This window comes from Sinocyclocheilus rhinocerous, unplaced genomic scaffold (genome assembly GCF_001515625.1).
Source record: "Sinocyclocheilus rhinocerous isolate Xijiao unplaced genomic scaffold, SAMN03320098_v1.1 scaffold106, whole genome shotgun sequence".
NCBI lineage: Eukaryota > Metazoa > Chordata > Actinopteri > Cypriniformes > Cyprinidae > Sinocyclocheilus > Sinocyclocheilus rhinocerous.
In genome coordinates, this window is record NW_015633181.1 from 666,777 (window position 1) to 667,566 (window position 790).

At 35.2% G+C, this 790-nt stretch overlaps 1 protein-coding gene across 1 annotated transcript in view; it reads right to left on the minus strand.

Annotated features, from left to right (window-relative positions):
• Positions 1-790, minus strand: part of LOC107743454 (uncharacterized) — a 7,872-nt gene that overhangs the window by 3,710 nt on the left and 3,372 nt on the right. The window contains exons 3-4 of the mRNA XM_016556676.1: positions 284-399; positions 3-150 (exon numbers count right to left, since the gene is read on the minus strand). Of these exons, the coding sequence (XP_016412162.1) occupies positions 3-150; positions 284-399 (264 nt within the window). The remainder of the gene's footprint in view (positions 1-2; positions 151-283; positions 400-790) is intronic.

The following is a 790-nucleotide window of genomic DNA, read 5'->3' on the forward strand; positions in this document are numbered from 1 at the left end:
GCCGAACCAGTAGGGAAAGTCAAAAAGGGCGTCAGAACGGTACTTGATGATGAAATGTGTGTCTTTCCAGATGGGTTTCACCTTTTTTCCATCAACAAGGATTTGAAAGCTCTCACCGACCCATCCCTGTAGTGCAGCACTAACATCAACCTTAACACACACACACACAAAATCATTTACTTTTAATTCATTTTTTACATTTCCAGAAAAAGGCCACTAAACTTGTAAAATCATAAATCATAAATCATTGAAAAACAGAAGTCTCCACTACAGAGAAACTCACATCAACTGTATAACTCTCTCCAGCAACAGATGAAATAGTCATGTCTAAGCCTCTCTCCATCTCCCATCTGATCATTGGATGACTGCCGTTGATCGCCACCACATAATATCCAAGAGCTATAGACAATAATAAGAAGGGTGAGGAGTTTGACTTTACAAATACAGCATGCAATGGTGTCAAAGTTTAATGATACCTTCCCTGTTGACACTGTGACACATAGCCATATTGCATTTCCTGTTATGATTAATTTTTACAACTGTAGTGCTTAGAAATAAGATTTGTAATCTTTTTTTAAAGAAGTCTCTTCTGCTCATCAAGGCTGCATTTATTTGATCAGAAACACAGAAAACAGTAATATTGTGAAATATTATTGCAATTTAAAATAAAGGTTTTCTATTTTAATATACTTTAAAATATACTTTATTCCTGTGATGCAAAGCTGAATTTTCAGCATCATTACTCCAGTCTTCAGTGTCACATGATCTTCAGAAATCATTCTAATATGCT